Below are 17648 nucleotides of genomic sequence, written 5' to 3'. Positions count from 1 at the left end.
CAAACAAGTTCATTCCGGCTGAAATGCCGCTCAGAAAGGAAGAAGCCGTGAATCCAAAAGCATCAAAATAAGCCAGAGAATGGTTTGCAAATCTACTTGGGAGCAAAGCCCTTATTTTTGGAGAACGTTCATGCGGTCTGATGAAACTAGAATTTAAGTGTATGGCAATGATGATCGTTTCATTCAAAAGAAAAAGGGGAAGTTTGCAAGCCTGAGATAACCCCCACCCCAACCGTGAAGAACATGGTTGACAGCGGTATGTCATGGGGACGTTTTTTCTGGAAGATGGAAGACTTCACCCATATTTAGTGGAATCATGAACATCATCATATGGAAATACTGAAGCAACATCTCAAGACATCAGACAGCAAGTTAAAGCTTGGGCTCAAATGGGTCCTAAAAAATGGACAACCTGAAGGTACCACCAAATTAGTTACAGTGGCTTAAGGACCACAAAGTCAATGTTTTGAGCATCCACCAGACAGCACTGATCTCAGTCTTACAAAGACTTTGTAGCCAGAACTGAAAAGGAATGTGTGAGCAAAGTGGCCAACAAACCTGACTCCGTTACATCCGTCAGGAGGAATGGACCAATGTTCCTGGAAATTGTTGTGAGAAACTTGAAGGAAACCCAAAATGTTTGACTCAAGACATACAGTTTAAATAGCAATTTTACCAAACACTGAGGAGATGTATATGAACCTCAGACTCTGGTAACGATAATAAAAAAAAGTCTGATTATTGTGGCATTTAACAAACAGAAATGAGTTTGGTAATCCTATTGGACCTAAAGCAGGAAAGGTTTAGTCTGATTCATTATCAGTGAGAAAAACAGAAGGCGATGTGTTTTTATTCACTGTATTGAAATATCAGTCAGTCATTTTCTACCGCTTATTCCATAGTGGGTCGCGGGGGAGCTGGTGCCTATCTCCAGCAGTCTATGGGCGAGAGGCGGGGTACACCCTGGACAGATCGCCAGTCCATCGCAGGGCAACACACAAACAACCAAGCACACACTCATTCATACACCTAAGGGCAATTTAGAGTGACCAATTAACCTAACAGGCATGTCTTTGGACTGTGGGAGGAAGCCGGAGTACCCGGTGAGAACCCACGCATGCACGGGGAGAACATGCAAACTCCATGCAGAAAGACCCCAGGCTGGGAATTGAACCCAGGACCTTCTTGCTGCAAGGCAACAGTGCTACCAACTGCGCCACCGTGCAGCCCCAGTTTCAAATGTAAAACATAAATACCAGTATCATTTCTAACAAGCACAAGTGACACAACTGATCCAAAGACACAATAACAAAGCTCAGCAGAAGTTTTTTCGTTTATTATCTGGCAGGTTTTTAGTTTTGGAATGTGACAAACAAAAGCTAAAAGAAGGCTTCATGTTATACATCGATGTCCTTGTGATCCGCAGCAGCTTATAATGTCTTTCAAGAACCAACAGAGGTACAGTAGACAACCAAGTCCGTTATCCAAGCACCTGAGTTTGCCAAAAAAGGATGTTCACTAAGAGGATCGCAGTGAACCCCCTCCAAGAGTCAATATTGTGCTGCGAACTCAACTTCAGTTCTGCACATTCACAGCTCAGTGATGACAAGTCTGATGCAAGACAAGTCATGAAATGTAAAGGCTAACAAACTGATGCGGTGCAGTCAGGTCACTGCACTCCCATCAGACTGGGCCTCATCAGTCCCTTGAAGACTCGTAGTTTTCCTGCACCGGTGAGATCGAAGCTGTAGTCTGCAGTAACATACGGCATCTCGCTCTCAAAGCCAGGCTGAAACATAGAGAAGCATACCGGTTAAAATATGTACAGCTATATGTACATTACCTCTTGAAAAGCATGCTGGATAAACTGGCAGCAGACCTGTGTAGTCAGGATGCACGAAGGCAATGAAATCGCCCCCAAGAGGAGGCAGTTGACCTTTCTGAGGATGGAAGGATCTACTGGAGTCAGCAAGAAGTACAAACCTCGTGTCATGTCAATACCTCGAAGGACACCTGGAAGGCATTTGCATATAGTACACAGAGGCTGAATGCACAACCTAAGCTGTAGACTTTTCAAATTTACATCAATTTTTCAAATGAAACGCTCTAAATTACATCATATTCAGTTTATAAGGTCAATTAAATAAGAAAAGTAAGTACAATAAAATAAAAATAAAAAGCCGTATAGGAAACATACCAAACCCTACACATGGGCAAAGGGTTGCTTGAGATAGGACAACAGGCCCTCCCTTGCTTGTTACTTTTTCTGCCAGGCAGCAGAGTCCCACCAGACTGGCATTGGCAGCGTAAAACATGTGAGAGGGCGCCACCTCACAATGCATAACACCCAAAGCCACTGCTGTGTTAGGTACCTGCAAGGAAATCATTAGTTGTGTTTAACTTCTACACAAAACAGAAAATACACAAAATAATGGTGGTGGTGAAATCACATTTTTATAATCTGCGTCTTCTGGCCAAAGTTAAACCCTTTGAAATTGCCCTGACTTGGAGAAGACCATTCATGCTTTTATTAGCTCTAGACCTGTTTAGACTCGCATTGTAATGGACTCCATTTAGGTGTCCCAGTCTTCCCTTGAACGTCTTTAACTTGTCCAGAAAGCTGCTACCGTTTTTTTTTTTGTCCTCTCGTCCTCCTTAAATTGTCTTCCTGTCCATTTTAGAATTTATTTTATACTTTTGTTTGTTTTTAAAGCTCTTAACATCCTGGCCCCACCTTATTTATATGACCTTTTACATCTTTCTGTAAATGCTAGATCCCTAAGGACATCAAATCAACTATAATTAGATGTGCCAAAGACCAGGCTTAAGCTTCGGGGTAATCAGGCATTTTCAGTGGCAACTCCCTGACTTTGGAACCAAGATCCTTTACATCTCCGCTCCAGTGCTGACCCAGGCATCTTTAAATCTAAGCTTAAGACTTATTGTTTCAGGAAGGCTTTAATACAAAGTAGCATGACTTCATTTTAGCTATGATTGTTATTTTTCTGTTGTCTGCTTTTAAGGTTGTATGTGTTTACTATGCTTTGTGCTTTAGGGACTTTGGTTTGTTTTAAAGTGTTATATAAATCAATGAATGAATGGTAAAAAGAAAGTGCCCCCTTTCATCATCATTCTGATGTGTGAACCAAACTGATCTGATCTCTAACAGATTGTAAAATTGTTAAAATTTTACTTCAGCTGTACAAAAAACAGACAGCAGATTCAACACTGTCATTTTTCATTAAACAAAGATGAAGCAGTCTTTCTCTGATTGCTCCGTCATTAACTTTAACATCAGACCTCTACAGTTGAAGGTGGAGCTGGACATATTTTCTTTATTTTCTGAACGTGGCACCCTCAGACCATGAGGTGAATTTGTTAGGATGTCCAATCCTGGGAAGGATATGTTAGAAGTTTTTAACTTCTGAATAATTGTTATTACTGTACTACATTTTTTGGAACATACAACCAACTTACCAGATCTGTGGGCTGCAAGAGTTGCTTCTCTAAGATCATTGCCAATGTCTTTCCACCCTGGCATTGTGTTAACACACATCTATATACTCCAGACCAGCAAACTGCCAAAACCCCTGATATTATATAAGTGATCACACTGGTGATCAATTAACTGAGTGCTTCAACTAGCAGCATCTGGCATGCACGAGGAGAACATGCAAACTCCATGCAGAAAGACCCCCGGTTGAGAATCGAACCCAGGACCTTCTTGCTGCAAGGCAAAAGTGCTACCAACTGCGCCACCATGCAGCCCTCTTTTAAAATGTATTATCTTAAAATTATTAAGAGTCAAATGTGCATCACTTCTCACTCTGATCTTATTGCAACAGATCCCACTCCACCAACTTTTGTCTGAATACAAAAGAAAACAAATCACACAATTTACCTGGTATGGGGTCAGGGTATGCAGGGGTCTAACTGGTCCGGGGTCAGGAGATTGCAGCTGACTCAGGTAGCCCAGCAATGACAACTCTCTGTGTTCATTAGAACGCTGGTGTGTTCTGTAAAATACATGTAAAGGGGTTACTGACACGCCACAACATATCCTCCTGTTTTTCAGTATTCAGTACAGGTTGCACTTACGCTGTCCCTTGCCGTCCCACGCCTTGAAACTCTGACTGTACGTTGAGGTGGGTGTATGTTCTGGGAGGGTAGTGGGTCTCTGTGAACTCGTTCAGAGCGGTCTGAGTGGGCGGGCGCGTATGATACCCTTGTGCTGTCCTCAGATACTCCGGAGTGAGGGACGGACACTGGGTGGTGCCTCCGTGACTGAGCTGCACGACATGAGTGACCGGGAGGAAGCGGATTAGGTCCACCAACAGCTGGAATCCAAACCCTGCGGACAGGCATGTTTTAGTGTGTCTAAAGATTTTCATGGTGTTTCGCTGTCGTCACCGTGAGGAGTCTGAACTGACCTTTGACCCAACCCATGGTGTTAATGATGACAGGCATTTCTCTGCTCTGTGGACGTCTGCGCCACAAGGACTTCAGAGACTCCAGGTAACGGTCCAAGTCTGTCTCGCATGAATGCTGACCATAGTAGATCATGTGCTCGGATGCGAGTTGGTGTGTAAATGGAGGACCTGAAAAGCAGCATTGGGGGGAACACTTTTAAAACATATTAAAAACACTGTGGCTTTTTCAGACGTAAAACATCAGTACTGTTTTAAGCAATGTTAATGAGCCCACTCACTGGTTTCCAGTACTTGGATGACTATAAATTGTGTCGGGGCCATTCTGCCTTTTGAGGTTCTAAGACTAAGAAATCTTAACGCCAGGATAGTTTGGGAACTTGGTTCAACTGGATGAAGAAGGTCAAAGGATTTCGCACCCTAATATGGTTTTGTTCACTTTCACACTGCAGTTCTGAAAATGGACCGATCCGCCACAAAAAAATATCTGACAAATACAACAGCTGTTCTTTTGAAGGCTCTATAACAAGAGGTTTCACAGCATGAGCAGCAAGCGTGTATGGCAAACCTTTTAACATTGAATATAAAGAAAGAAAGAAAAAGTGCACCAATCTCTAACTTCAATTTGAATTACAGATATCTGGAATTAATTTATCATCTTAAGAATCCAATTTCAACTATCCCCAAAGTTCTTTCTAGACAGGAGGAATGGATGGGTGCTGTTGAAAAAACCATTCTGTGAAAAAGACTCAAAGTAAGCTATTTTCAGCATCAGGCAGGGGCTTAAAAATGAGGCCACAGGAAACACAGGAGGTGTAGCAAACATCTTGACAAGAAACTGTATTTCTGTGTTGGCATGTTAGCTGTTCACTCTGGCTGTTACTTTTAAACAGAAACTTGGACTTCAGCAGAATTTAGGAACATAAATTGTTCGTTTGGCGTTTTCGTAGATTCAATGAAAACAGAATAAATTGCTTCTTTGTGACGGGTTGATATTAAAGTGTCTAAAGACCCCATTTAAAATGGTTTTGTTGCCAAGTTGTCTGTTAGGTGTAGAGTCAGCATTAGATCAGTGTTTAGTTCCAGGAAACTAAACACTGATCTCAAAACTCACCTTTTCAGAACAACTTTTAATATATGACTAATGTCCTGTTTTAAGCTTGTGTTTTTTAATGTCCAGTGCTATGTATTCACTGTGTTTTTCTTCCTTCATTTGTATGATGTTCTCAACTTTTGTTATTTTGCTTGATTCTTGTAAAGTTTGAGTTTTTAGAAAAGCGCTATACAAATAAAATGTATTTCAATCCTGTAAGACTCACAAATGGAAAACACAAAGAAAGGCTATTAGAAGTTTATTTTTATATACATTTCTTTGGCCCGGGGGAAGACCTGAACGCTGCGAATGATGATGGTTTGAATGAATATTTTTAGGATTATATTAGAGATGGCTTTCCCACAGGAAACGACTGGTGGTGGAGTGGAGGCCTGAAGGATCGGCTTGCTGTGAGTCCACAAGGAGGAGATGGGGAGGAGGTGGGTCAAAGCTCAGCAGAAGAGTGAGAGAATCTTGCCGATGAGGATCTTTAAAGCAAAACCTTGGAGTTGATTGGTTGAAGAGAAGGTGCGGACTTGACGCTGATTGGATGGGCGGAGACACATGGAGGAGCCATTTGACCGGCTGAGGTAGGAGGGAGTCTTCCGCATTGAATTTAAGTCAAAACTTCATTATTATTATTATTATCAGGAATATTGCTGAAGACTACTTTAAAAGTTTTAGGAAGCTCTCTCTTTTTTGGAGCAAAACAGAGAGATGAAAGGTGGATTACGTCTTTTTAGAGCCCTGAAAAATCTATTTTAACAAAGTGAAAGTGGTCACAAAAAGGACAGGCATGCACAAAATAGCAGTTTATTGGTGTGTTATTAAAAAACACCAGTGCTGTTAAAACATTTCTTCCACATAGTTTAAGATACAATTAACCCAACTAGGCAGCCCGAGTATGAGAAATCCATTTAAAAGTGTTCTAGCTGTTGCAGAAGCTTCTACTTGTGTTACTACAGTCAGCATCTCCCACCTACGGATTTATGATACGCAACACACTGAACTTGTACACACATTGTAATCAGAAAACTCCATCTACAAGAACTTATGGGGTTGTGTGTGTTCAGGAGAAATGATAGAGAAGACTCAAATAAACTTGTTTTTTCTTGCGCTTTAGTGGTCCAATAAACCCCCAGTCACTTCATAAAGCATAAACATGTAGAGAAGTCCTTTTTACAGACATGTAAGAATAAAACCCCACTGACATTACTGTGAGCATCATCTGCATAGATAATTCAGTCACTTTTAAAGACTATTCAATAAACATTCAAGCACTAATCAGCTCGGAGAAGTGGCTTATTGTTTTAATACAACTGTGAACTCTAATGTAATGTTGATTTTGAAAGGTAAAAATCAGCAAGAGAAAACACTGAAATCAAGCAAAAACGGATGGTGGGGAAAAGAAAATCTTACCCAGAAGTGGTTCTTTGACCGTGGCCAAAGACAGGCAACCAGCAGGGGTGAATTCTGTTTGACCAAGATCCCCTTCCAAATAGTCGACACTAGAAGTACTACAATTAACAGAAAAAAGACACAGTTATCTTTTCATTTCACTGATAAACGTGATCAAGCATAACAAACTGACTGTTAGCTTTTAGTTTGGTTTTATGATTTGATGATTATCAAAACATTAGAAATGATCTGAGTATAGCTTGTCAGAACTCACTGATTCAGTAACGTATTGATGAGGAGCCGGATAAATGTTGATTTACCCACATTCTTGATCCCACACACCAGAATAACAGCACAGCCGTCTATGTCTCCTAAAAAAAAAAAAAAGACATGATTACCTTGAGTTCCAGTGTGATTTAATGAGAGTGCAGAGTTTGACTGCAGAACTGCATTCATTATTTGTTAAATGACTACACTTGATCATGTTAAAATTGGGACTTTTTCTGCCAAAATCAAAATCTTGTGATATGATATTAACTAATCATAACTTGTGAACGTTGTTGTTTTTAGTTAATTGGAACATAAATATAGTAAAATAAGATCAAATAAAGAGAATAGTGTGGACAATGATAATGCAAAGTAGTGATCAAACAACACATTGATAAGAGTGCCTTTATGCAACATGAATAAATGGTGTAATGACATTTAGCTAGTACTGTATTATTTGCATCATAATGAGGCTCGTCTGTCAGATTAAAAGTACCTTTTGAAAATAACCTTTAAGCAGGCGTTAAACATACTTTCATTAGGCCCACATTTCCGTAATATAATGTTATCTTTTATTGGTCTCATGTTATCTTAGGCCTTGAAAACACATAGCAGAGTATTTAAAAACGAATATTTCCCTTACATCGTTTTTAAAAATAATATCGTACACACGTAAGGTTTGTCAAAAAGGTCTTCATCCAAACCAACCCGCAGAAATACGCCACTGAGCGTTGTGTTAAACACTCCAGACGCATAGGGGGCAGCGTACTGCAAAAATAAAACCAATGTCAGCCAATCAGAATCCTTCGAAACAATCACGACTTCCTGTCAAAACATGGCACCAAGATGTTAGTTTGTGTGGACAAAAAAAGAAGTTGAACTGTTTTAGAATAAAAAGCTGATAAAACACAATATAGTGTCGAATGGGAATCGTTCATCATTCATTTGTACGGCCGAGTCTATTAACAATGGTCGCACATTTGACGTCAGCGCCGCAATATTTTGTCGCACACATGTGTCCATGATCAAAGTCCGTTTGATCATGGACACATGCAGGCTCAATTTTTAAAAAAAAATAAATCTCCACTTATGCCAGAGTTCTAAAAATTATTCATTTTTAGTGATGTAAAACGGACTTCCTGTGGGGATGAAAGCCCAAAACGCATTAAAAATTATTCATTTTAACAGATTTCTGCCTACGTGTGGACAAGGCCTTAAATATCATGTTTTCATTAGTTTGAAGAGGAAAATCATCACAATTAATAGTCATAAAGGCTTAACGAACAACAGTCTGCATGTAATTAATCTATATATGTTTCACTTAGTGATGGAGTTACAAAAATAAACTTTTCAATAATCTAATTTATTGGATATTACTGCATATGAACGGTACCCAGACTTGTCCAAAGGGTGTGGCACTTCGGCCAAAGTTGCAGGAGACAACACATGATGCTCACCTCTGCAAGCACTGACAACTGTGCTAAGAGCATCTCTGCAGCTCCTGGATGTTTTCAGTCCCTCGATGGTGCTGCCTAGGGGAATCATACCCAGACTGTTCAGTGGGGTGTCAAGGACGGCCGACATAAGTTCACTCTACAAACACAGGGAAGAGAAGCATTAGACAAACTTAAATTTCTCTAACATGCCCAACAGCCTAAACACACTTGTGGTTGAGCTTTAGACGATCTGACAAAATAAATAAAAATATCCACCAGCTTACCGCAGGGGGGCTGAACAGTTCACTGAGATGTGTAAAGCTTGACAGAAAGCGTGTCAGAGGTGTCTCCAAAGGATCCAGCAGGATGATGGATGACGTCTGCGTTACCTTTTTTACCAGCTTCTTCCGCGATGCTGCAAAAACATTTCAAATGGCTTAGGGAGAGGCCATTTTAATCAGCCCAATTTAATGAGTAAAATCACCACAGTGCTCAGTTTCATGATAAACTTTCCAGGTTTAGAGCTACACCAGGAAATCTCATTTTGACCATTCAGAAAGCCTGAATGTATTACAGCCAAGATGCTTTGTTTTATTCCTGTGAGCTTTCAACATCCACTTGTTAGGAATAATGTTGGATTTGGGAATGTTGCAAGCCTTATGGAAACATCGGTGTTAAGGCAAGGATCGGAACTCTCGAAAACTACTGTTTATAAATGGTAGCTATGCTAAGCTGCAACTTGGGATGCCAATTTAGATTTAAACTGCATAATAATTTTGTCTTAACTCACGGTCCTGCATGTTTTAGATCTTTCCTTGTTGCTACACACCTGACCGGAATGAATGGGTGACTAACAGGCGTGGATGCACGGTGACCAAGTTGGTAGCGCGGTTGCCTTGCAGCAAGAAGGTTCTGGGTTCGACTCCCAGCTGGGGGGGTCTTTCTACATGGAGTTTGCATGTTCTCCCTGTGCATCCGTGGGTTCTCTCCGGGTACTCCGGCTTTGTCCCACAGTCCAAAAACGAGTGTTAGGTTAACTGGTCTCTCTAAATTGCCCTTAGGTGTAATGGGTGTGTGCATGGTTTGTTTTTCCCTGTCTGTTGCCCTGCGATGGACTGGCGACCTGTCCAGGATGTACCCCGCCTCTCACCTGTAGACTGCTGGAGATGGGAACCAGTGACCCTGTACGGAAAAAGCGGGTATACAGGTCCTTCTCAAAAAATTAGCATATTGTGATAAAGTTCATTATTTTCTATAATGTAATGATGAAAATTTAATATTCATATATTTTAGATTCATTGCACACTAACTGAAATATTTCAGGTCTTTTATTGTCTTAATACGGATGATTTTGGCATACAGCTCATGAAAACCCAAAATTCCTATCTCACAAAATTAGCATATTTCATCCGACCAGTAAAAGAAAAGTGTTTTTAATACAAAAAACGTCAACCTTCAATTAATCATGTACAGTTATGCACTCAATACTTGGTTGGGAATCCTTTTGCAGAAATGACTGCTTCAATGCGGCGTGGCATGGAGGCAATCAGCCTGTGGCACTGCTGAGGTCTTATGGAGGCCCAGGATGCTTCGATAGCGGCCTTTAGCTCATCCAGAGTGTTGGGTCTTGAGTCTCTCAACGTTCTCTTCACAATATCGCACAGATTCTCTATGGGGTTCAGGTCAGGAGAGTTGGCAGGCCAATTGAGCACAGTGATACCATGGTCAGTAAACCATTTACCAGTGGTTTTGGCACTGTGAGCAGGTGCCAGGTCGTGCTGAAAAATGAAATCTTCATCTCCATAAAGCTTTTCAGCAGATGGAAGCATGAAGTGCTCCAAAATCTCCTGATAGCTAGCTGCATTGACCCTGCCCTTGATAAAACACAGTGGACCAACACCAGCAGCTGACACGGCACCCCAGACCATCACTGACTGTGGGTACTTGACACTGGACTTCTGGCATTTTGGCATTTCCTTCTCCCCAGTCTTCCTCCAGACTCTGGCACCTTGATTTCTGAATGACATGCATAATTTGCTTTCATCCGAAAAAAGTACTTTGGACCACTGAGCAACAGTCCAGTGCTGCTTCTCTGTAGCCCAGGTCAGGCGCTTCTGCCGCTGTTTCTGGTTCAAAAGTGGCTTGACCTGGGGAATGCGGCACCTGTAGCCCATTTCCTGCACACGCCTGTGCACGGTGGCTCTGGATGTTTCTACTCCAGACTCAGTCCACTGCTTCCACAGGTCCCCCAAGGTCTGGAATCGGCCCTTCTTCCTCACGGTCCGGTCACCTCTTCTTGTTGTGCAGCGTTTTCTGCCACACTTTTTTCTTTCCACAGACTTCCCACTGAGGTGCCTTGATACAGCACTCTGGGAACAGCCTATTTGTTCAGAAATTTCTTTTTGTGTCTTACCCTCTTGCTTGAGGGTGTCAATAGTGGCCTTCTGGACAGCAGTCAGGTCGGCAGTCTTACCCATGATTGGGGTTTTGAGTGATGAACCAGGCTGGGAGTTTTAAAGGCCTCAGGAATCTTTGCAGGTGTTTAGAGTTAACTCATTGATTCAGATGATTAGGTTCATAGCTCGTTTAGAGACCCTTTTAATGATATGCTAATTTTGTGAGATAGGAATTTTGGGTTTTCATGAGCTGTATGCCAAAATCATCCGTATTAAGACAATAAAAGACCTGAAATATTTCAGTTAGTGTGCAATGAATCTAAAATATATGAATGTTAAATTTTCATCATGACATTATGGAAAATAATGAACTTTATCACAATATGCTAATTTTTTGAGAAGGACCTGTAGAAAATGGACTGATGGTTGAATCAGGTGGGCAGAAACATCTAAACATGAAGGATAGTAGACCCTGAGGACCAGGATTGAGACCACAGTCTTAAAGTAGGGATGCACTGATATGAAAATTTGGGCCGATATTGATAAACAATATTAACATCACTGTTATGGCCGATAACCAATATTTACTGATATTATATACATTTCCCTACCCTTTCGACTCCATGAAAACACACAGCTGACATTGCTTCTGTTTGGTAACAAGATGGAAATAAACATTGGTTTATTAATATCAGCTCAGTTTTAATAATTAAATACTAATAATTAAAAATTGTCTTTGTTGTTGTTCTTTTTGATGTATTGTCTTCTTGTCTGATGTCTTCAGGCTCCATTCTATAAGCTTTTAATAGCTTCTTGGGGTCCTGATTCACACATTATTCTATATATAGCCTGACCCATGAGAAGATGAGCAGAATATGTATGTGTGTGTGTATGAATAAACTGAAACTGAATAATTGGACCGACACTAATATGTTAAAAAATGATTGTCAGCCAATAATGAGGTTAATGCAGATATATATTGTGTATTCCTATTTTAAAGTAATAGTGAAATACTCTTTTACATAGACTATTCTCTCACACAGTGGCATGGCCTCTGTTCTCAATAAACTGTTAAAAAGACCTCTTAATGTAAGGAGGCTTAGTTTTTTTTTTTTTTACATGAAATGTTCTTACATATTCTGTTATAATTACTGAAGAGAAATCAAAACGAGCTTAAACTCTTTATGGAGAGGTCTGAACCTTACATAAATCAGAGATTAGAAATGAGTTACAATTCCGTTTTACTTTTTTCACAAGGGACTTGAAGTTTACCTTGCGAGAGATAATCTTGAAGGATGTTAGAAGCCTCTGTTCTGTCATCTCTGATGTAATCAGAGTTTCCCAGTGCTCTGATTGTGAGAGGGCAGTGTGAAGCTGGGGAAAAGAGGGGGTATGACCTTTGACCCTCATCAATGGTAAATCCCATTACTTCAACACGACCATATAAACAGGTCACAATGCACTTCCCGCGGAAGCACATGGTCTGTAAGACAGTTAACGGGATGTTTAAGTATTGACGTTGTTAGAGATATATGTTTATTAATTAAGGATTGCTGGGTGAAGCATACCTGATTTTTTTGCATGACCAACACTGCCCGATTTTGTTGGTTCCCTCTTTGTGCACAGTGATGAAGAGCTTCCCCTTCCAGTCTACCTGCTTGGACTTCTTCTGTGTCTTCTGAGGTCTCCATACCATTTGCATGAACAGACTCAGAACCCTCCCTACAGTCCTGAAAGTCTTCTTTCTCGTCATCCAATGCAAACGTTGAGCACCCATTGGCTTGAGAGTTGGGCTTGTTCAATCCAGATCCAGGAGAGTTTTTCTTGTTTTCAGAAACAGTTTTTGGTTTATTTTTTAACCTCTTGACCGAGGGTTTTTTCTTCACAGACACCTGGTGCTCCTTTATCATCTTGACTATAACAGGACTAGAGTTGAGCTCTGAAGGCTTGATGGAAGATCTGCATCGTTTGCTCCTCACATCTTTCCATTTTTGAGCTTTACCTTTTATCTGGGTGTTTTTGTTCACCTTCATGGTCTTGTAATCAACATGCAGTAATGTTGTGCAGAGGCAAATGAAAGTGCGGAACCTGTGAAGAGATAGCCAAGTTATTTAGTGATAAACCACAGAAAGATTGAGTTGCAACTCAAACTCTTCTGTACTGAGACTCAAGCTGTTCCTCCATTTCTCATTCTCTTGCTCTGCCCATATAAACTTCACTCTAAAGTGTGTGAATAAAAAAAAAAAAAAAACAAACTAACCAAAAATATTTTTTAGACTGCTGTTGTTGATTGGTCATTCTAAACAGTGGCATTTTTTTACTTATGTATAGGTAACCAGGAGTGTATAGTTTCACAGTAGCAAAGTGCAAGGCGTGAATGTATACAATTAAGCTGAGTTTATTTGTATTGCATTAAAGCAGAACAACATTGGAAAAAGATTTAATTGTGATACTATTGCTGAAAAATGCAATTAGGAATTATAATTAACCCACATTTTTTCCTTTTACCTTTGAATATTGTTCCCACCAAACTCGGTGAGTTTTATGATCTCAGCCACTGAAGGTACACGTAAGGTCGGGGCATTACCCAGTTACTGTCCACCCAACTGCCTAAATATAGCTTAACAATATACAGAGCACGAATGGCTGAATCTTTAAATAGAAATATCATCTCCATGCAATTTATGATGGGGAAAAAAGGTCATATTCATTGTGTGTTACATAACTATAGTGTACATTCAAATCAATCTAAACATATAGAAATATTTATTCAATTAAACTGTGGTAAAATGGATGAACACCATTTGCTTAGTTACTGTTAGTGATTTTAGTAACATTCTTGTTTTGGTTTTGCCATACTTCATCTTCTGTTTGCTAACATTTACTCTCCCAGGTTTGTTTGTGTTTTGCATTGTTGCAGATTATTTGACTTAACATCTTGGTTAGAGAAAAGTTTGGTAAGTTCTGTTAATATATTTTGTTTAAAACTTGCATGTGGCTGCTTGTTATTTTACCGCTTACTTGTGTTCCAGGACCTAAATGAAGAGGTGCCCTAACTTCCTGTATTTGTAGGTTTCAGGGAAGTGACGTCATAGGAGGGACCAGGTGAAGAGGGGAAAAGAAAACTGTTAAATTATTAAGTTCACTTTAGGGTTTTGTTTGTCTTAGTTTTGATGTGCTTAGTGTGAGCTTATAATGGTCAAACAGTAAACACGGGTTTGTCGCTAGTAAGAAGTAGCTTCAGTGACTTGAGATTATTTCTCATGTTAGAATATTCCTGTAAAATGGAAGATTCCATTTCAGCTAATTGTGTCTGATGGTTTTAAGAAGATCAAGAAAGAAGTTCAAGAGGAGAGAAACAGGTCAGTGTAGCGGTGTGCACGTGACATTCATTTTGGTTGGTTTGAGTACAGCTATGTTTATTTTGCCAATTTAAATTTTAAGTTTTTAAAATATGTTTTGTTTTGATAATTCATTTTGTAAATAAACCACCTGCTACACTGGAGAACATGAGTCTGCTGCCCTTTTTCAGACACTTTGGACAGGCTATCTCACATAAACACATTCCAACTCAATCCTAGTTAAATAAAATACATGCAAATTAAGTTTAGAGGGCCAACTGGAAAACATTATCCAAGGTAGCACAGCTGACTGCATCGAGCCGTTGACTTTACAGCAGTCTTTGATCCAGAGAACGCACATGGCGACAGTGGACAGAAACAACTCCTATTCTGGGTTATCCAACCACTTGGTGACGATCTTTGTTTTAAATTGATCAAACATTATTTCTATCCAAAAATCAAGATAATTCTTTAAAGTGTGGGAATCAGACAGTAAAATTGTTTGCCTTTAATTTAAACAGCCAAGAGTTAACAACAAACCCATTGCAGCTCTATAAGTGTCTTTCATATTTTTATTTGTAGTTGTTTGTATATGTTTCAGTGACATTTAGTTTAGTTATGAACCGTGTTTCTTTTATCTGTTTATTTTACTTAAAAAAAAAAAAAGGATTTAAACAAATATCTTCTGTAAACCATTTTACAGTACCAAAAAGCATTAGTCACAAACAAACATGCCCTAATTTTCTGATCAGACATTAGACCGTGTACGACCAACTCTTGCATGGTGACATATGGAGCCTGCTTGACAGACAGCAGGTATGCTACCATCAGTAAACCTGTTGCTATCAGTTGTATTCCAATCACTTCATTGATCATTACGCTACAAGCTGAAAAACTGCTTTTTTTATTTGCTAGTGGGGGTTGCACTTTCAAGAATTTCCAATAAGAAAAAGTAAACATTAACATGATATCATTTATTATTTTTTTGTTTTTCATTCCTGTTAACAACAAAGCCAGGGGCCTATAGTTAAAGTTTTGGTCAGACAAAACTGTGTTTGAGTTATCTTAAGATAACTCAACATTTTTGAAGTCAACCAAATAGTATTTTGGTTCATATTATTATTTTTTTGTTTCCATATATCAAAAATCAACAGATTGAATACAAGAGCATGTGCCAAAGCAGCATGCAAGGTCCAGATTCCATCAAATATCGGACATCATTTTTAATCGGGACTTAACAATAATGTTTCATTTAAAAAAGAAAGTAAGCTGTGTAGCTTTTATATGCAATATTCTCTTACTCTTTTTAACCGTAAAAAAAAAAAAAATCTGCTTCAAAAATCACAAATGTGACCTGTTGGCTGAATACAAGAATGCTAAAATTTTATTTTTACCTACAAGTTTTCAAATAGTCTATTATAAACTGAGGGACATAAATTACCCCATAATAAGACTGTAATAGTCTTATGTTTTAACCTACATTCATGATCTTGGTAACATTTCAAAGGTATTTTAATGCTCTTTCAGGTTGATTTTTTTGCTTTATCATACAGCTATTTTTAAAAGCGTTTTAACATGTACCAACATATAGATTTCACAATAATCAAAGAAATAAAGACTATGAACTGCTCAAACCAGTTTCAATCAGTTTCTTGATCTGTGTTGAATATACACTGCTCAAAAAAATAAAGGGAACACTTAAACAACACAATAAGTAAATCCAAGTAAATCGAACTTCTGTGAAATCAAACTGTCCACTTAGGAAGCAACACTGATTGACAATCAATTTCACATGTTGTTCAAATAAAATAGACAACAGGGGGAAATCTTTGGCGATTAGCAAGACTCTTAATAAAGGAGTGGTTCTGCAGGTGGGGACCACAGACCACTTCTCAGTACCGATGTTTTCTGGCTGATGTTTTGGTCATTTTGAATGTTGGTGGTGCTTTCACACTCGTGGTAGCATGAGACGGACTCTACAACCCACACAAGTGGCTCAGGTAGTGCAGCTCATCCAGGATGGCACATCAATGTGAGCTGTGGCAAGAAGGTTTGCTGTGTCTGTCAGCGTAGTGTCCAGAGCCTGGAGGTGCTACCAGGAGACAGGCCAGTACACCAGGAGACGTGGAGGAGTCCGTAGGAGGACAACAACCCAGAAGCAGGACCGCTACCTCCGCCTTTGTGCAAGGAGGAACAGGAGGAGCACTGCCAGGTGGATGGTTTAGTCCAGGTCTGGGAGGAGATCCCTTAGGAGACCATCCACCGTCTCATCAGGAGCATGTCCAGGTGTTGTAGGGAGGTCATACAGGCACGTGGAAACCACACACAATACTGAGCCTCATTTTGACTTGTTTTAAGGACATTACATCAAAGTTGGATCAGCCTCTAGTGTGTTTTTCCAATTTAATTTTGTGTGTGACTCCATATCCAGGCCTCCATTGGTTAATAAATTTGATTTCCATTGATGATTTTTGTGTGATTTTGTTGTCAGCACATTCAACTTTGTACAGAATAAAGTATTCAATGAGAATATTTCATTCATTCACATCTAGGATGTGTTATTTGAGCGTTCCCTTTATTTTTTTTGAGCAGTGTATAAATCTTTCAGCCACCATGAACATGTGACACATTTGGTGCCATTTGTTATTTTCTGTCTCATCCTACTCTGACTTACATTTGTTAATCTAACTTTTTTTTTTTTTTTTTAAACGGACCCCAACTGGACCCCGAAGTAACTCCAAACTCCACTTTAAAGCTTTCAGCCCCGTTACGAATCTATTTTATTGTCAGAGCAAGTTAGTCTCAGCTAGCTTCAAGTTGGGAAACAAGAGAAAAGATGAACGCCTGAAACCTTAATGGAGCTGAATTGCTTTTAATGACAGTGCTCCAGGCTGTGCATTCACTAAACATCCTCAATTTTAAATTTGCTGTGAGACAATCGTTACTAACGTTAACATAGCACAACCTGTGCAAAGAAGTAGCATTAGCCTGAAGCTAAAGCCTTCCAGATAAAAAAAGAAAAACTTACCATCCACTTCGGTGAAAACGACGCAAAGCTGTGGTAAGCACGCCTCTTACATCTACTAACCAAACAACGTTTATTATCAATAAATGTGAATAAAACTAAGAAAGTGACGTTACGCTAATTAGCCAACGCTAGCAGGCTAACTTGCGTGTGTGAATCGCAAACAACCAGACCAACCACACTTGATCAACGCGCTGTTGTGATTGGTTGTCAGGAAACGAAACGACGGAACATGACCCACTAAAATCTTTCCAGGAGTGTTTTC

General features: G+C 39.6%; 1 protein-coding gene across 1 annotated transcript; it reads right to left on the bottom strand.

The window, feature by feature from the left end:
* Positions 1-1321: 1321 nt before the first annotated feature.
* On the bottom strand, positions 1322-17589 carry nol9 (nucleolar protein 9). The gene is made up of 13 exons (XM_047373744.1): positions 17387-17589; positions 12586-13105; positions 12290-12500; positions 8906-9036; positions 8643-8778; positions 7193-7289; positions 6940-7037; positions 4431-4598; positions 4099-4351; positions 3902-4016; positions 2198-2372; positions 1880-2013; positions 1322-1789 (listed from the first exon to the last, which is right to left on the bottom strand). Exons 2-13 carry the CDS (start codon positions 13048-13050, stop codon positions 1670-1672), a joined length of 2103 nt encoding a protein of 700 aa, XP_047229700.1. The 5' UTR covers positions 13051-13105; positions 17387-17589; the 3' UTR covers positions 1322-1669.
* Positions 17590-17648: the final 59 nt, after the last annotated feature.

This window comes from Girardinichthys multiradiatus, chromosome 1 (assembly GCF_021462225.1).
Source record: "Girardinichthys multiradiatus isolate DD_20200921_A chromosome 1, DD_fGirMul_XY1, whole genome shotgun sequence".
Taxonomy (NCBI): Eukaryota; Metazoa; Chordata; class Actinopteri; order Cyprinodontiformes; family Goodeidae; genus Girardinichthys; species Girardinichthys multiradiatus.
This window is presented reverse-complemented; position numbering and strand designations above follow the sequence as displayed.